We start from the raw sequence: 2,444 nt of genomic DNA on the forward strand, positions 1-2,444 counted from the left end.
TATTTTTAGAGCTCTAAATATAAACGAGCCTAACACGAGTTGAGCTTGCTTGTTTTCGACTTGTTTACATCCTTAACCGAGACTTTTTTGTTGGCAGAGTGTAAGACCCTAGGGTCATCAGGTCGATCACGACTATATGCGGGATGAAATGTTTAGACACATGAGGCTGGTTCGGATGATCTTCTAACAGCACCTCATCAATATTTTCGATTCCCATCCTCCATGAAATAGTTTATAACCCCGCCTTAGCCTGAATCCCACCACCTCAACCTGTCACTTCCACTTCTTTCCATCTCTTTAATGATTGCTTCTTATAGGATTCCAACGCCATTCTTCCCTCCATTGTCGGCACAACTCTTTTTTTATTTTAGCTGTGTGTTTAAGGAGAGAAAGCGCATCTTTGTTTACAAGTTTCCATTAAAAGATCGATCTTGATGCCACCTTTTACCTCTTTTTTATTCGAAATTTCTCTTCTTGGGATGTCTACAATGTATGAATGTCACAATCAGAGAATATCCGTTTTTTCCATTTGACGATCCTCTTGTTGCGTATGAAATGGCGATCTTATTACTTTGGCTTGTGTTCTATATTTGCTATTGGTTGCTCCCTTCCATTTTACTTGGATTTTGGAATTGTTGAACTCATTCTCTGAAGTTTGTAGGATTTTTTACTACAAGCAATTCACCCGTTATAGCTTTGATTATAACTTTCGATCTAGTGGAAATGATACCCAAGTGGTGGAATTTTCCTCTTCTGATGATTTTTCCTAGCATTTTTATGGTTGGCATTGTCAATGGTGAGCTGGAGGAGCAGCTGCTCCTGCAATTTAAGGGAGGTTTAGTTGATTTCAGTGGTGCTCTTCAGAACTGGAACTCCTCGGAGTCCAGTACCTGTCAATGGAATGGCATCGGTTGTGTGGACTTTCAGGTAGCCTCTATTAATCTTCATGGGTTCAATCTCTCTGGTAGCTTATCCGCTAGCATATGTGGGCTTCATTTCCTAACCATATTTAATGTCTCAAAGAACATTATTTCTGGTTCTATTCCTAAAGAGTTGATGAATTGTAAGCATTTGGAAATTCTTGACCTTAGTACCAACAAGCTTCATGGCGAGATCCCCTCAGAACTCTTCTCTTTATCATCACTGAGGAAGCTTTTCCTCAGTGAGAATTTTCTCTATGGTCAAATACCTGCAGTGATTGGAAATTTGACTTCTCTTGAAGAGCTTGTCATTTACAGCAACAACCTCTCTGGAACTCTTCCTTCTTCTGTTGGAATGTTGAAGAGTCTTAAAATAATACGTGCAGGTTTGAATTTTCTTTCAGGTCAAGTTCCTGTTGAGCTTAGTGAATGTGCTAGCTTAGAGATTCTTGGGCTTGCACAGAATAGGCTAGAAGGATTTCTACCACCAGAATTTGGGAGGCTGAGGAATTTAACAACTTTGATCCTCTGGGAAAATATATTATCTGGTGAGATTCCAGCAGAGTTTGGTAACTTTAGTAGGTTGGAGATGCTTGCTTTGAATGACAATGCTTTCACTGGGAGGATACCAGGGGAGCTTGGGAAGCTATCAAAGCTGAAAAAGCTATACCTTTATAGAAACCAATTTGGTTCGATGATCCCCAGTGAGCTAGGAGGTTGTGTGAATGCACTGGAGATTGATCTTTCTGAGAATAAGTTAACAGGAGTCATTCCCATTGAGCTTGGTCAGATCCAGTTTCTTCGTTTGCTTCATCTTTTTGAGAACAACCTGCAGGGAAGCATTCCCAGCGAGCTTTGTCTATTGAGTAGGTTGAGGAGGATAGATCTTTCAATTAATAGTTTGACTGGTGCAATCCCTCCTGAATGTCAGAACCTTACCTCCTTAGAATATTTGGAGCTTTTTAACAACCATCTAGATGGTATTATTCCTCCTTTGTTAGGGAGCACCAGTAACCTCACTGTCCTTGATCTTTCAGACAATAATCTTACTGGTACAATCCCTGCACACCTCTGCAAGTATGGGAAACTGATGTATTTGAGCCTTGGAGCAAATAGATTGTTTGGAAATATCCCTCTTGGTGTGAAAAAATGCAGTACTCTTGTGCAGTTACTGTTGGGAAGCAACCAACTCAGTGGAAGTCTGCCTGTAGAATTTTCTGAGCTCCTTAATTTGTCTGCCCTTGAAATGAATCAGAACAGATTTTCTGGCCCAATTTCTCCTGAATTAGGGAAGATAAAGAACCTGGAGAGATTGTTTCTTTCTGCTAATTATTTCATAGGTCAGATCCCTCCTGAAATAGGTGACCTTACTGAACTTGTGAGTCTTAATGTTTCCTCAAACCAGTTTTCAGGATTAATCCCTCATGAGTTGGCAAAATGCAGAAAGCTGCAAAGGCTTGATCTTAGCAGAAATCAATTCTCTGGTTTTGTTCCAGAGGCTTTTGGTACTCTTGTGAATCTGGA

The 2,444-nt window shown here is 40.3% G+C and overlaps 1 protein-coding gene across 1 annotated transcript in view; it reads left to right on the forward strand.

Moving 5' to 3' along the window:
- The first annotated feature begins 213 nt into the window (after positions 1-213).
- The window catches only part of LOC110025793 (leucine-rich repeat receptor-like serine/threonine-protein kinase At1g17230), a 4,648-nt gene continuing 2,417 nt past the window's right edge, over positions 214-2,444 (forward strand). The window contains exon 1 of the mRNA XM_020726450.1: positions 214-2,442. Coding sequence (XP_020582109.1) covers positions 724-2,442 — 1,719 coding nt within the window. The 5' untranslated portion in view covers positions 214-723. The remainder of the gene's footprint in view (positions 2,443-2,444) is intronic.

The sequence above is a fragment of the Phalaenopsis equestris genome, unplaced genomic scaffold (assembly GCF_001263595.1).
Source record: "Phalaenopsis equestris unplaced genomic scaffold, ASM126359v1 Scaffold000332, whole genome shotgun sequence".
Lineage (NCBI taxonomy): Eukaryota > Viridiplantae > Streptophyta > Magnoliopsida > Asparagales > Orchidaceae > Phalaenopsis > Phalaenopsis equestris.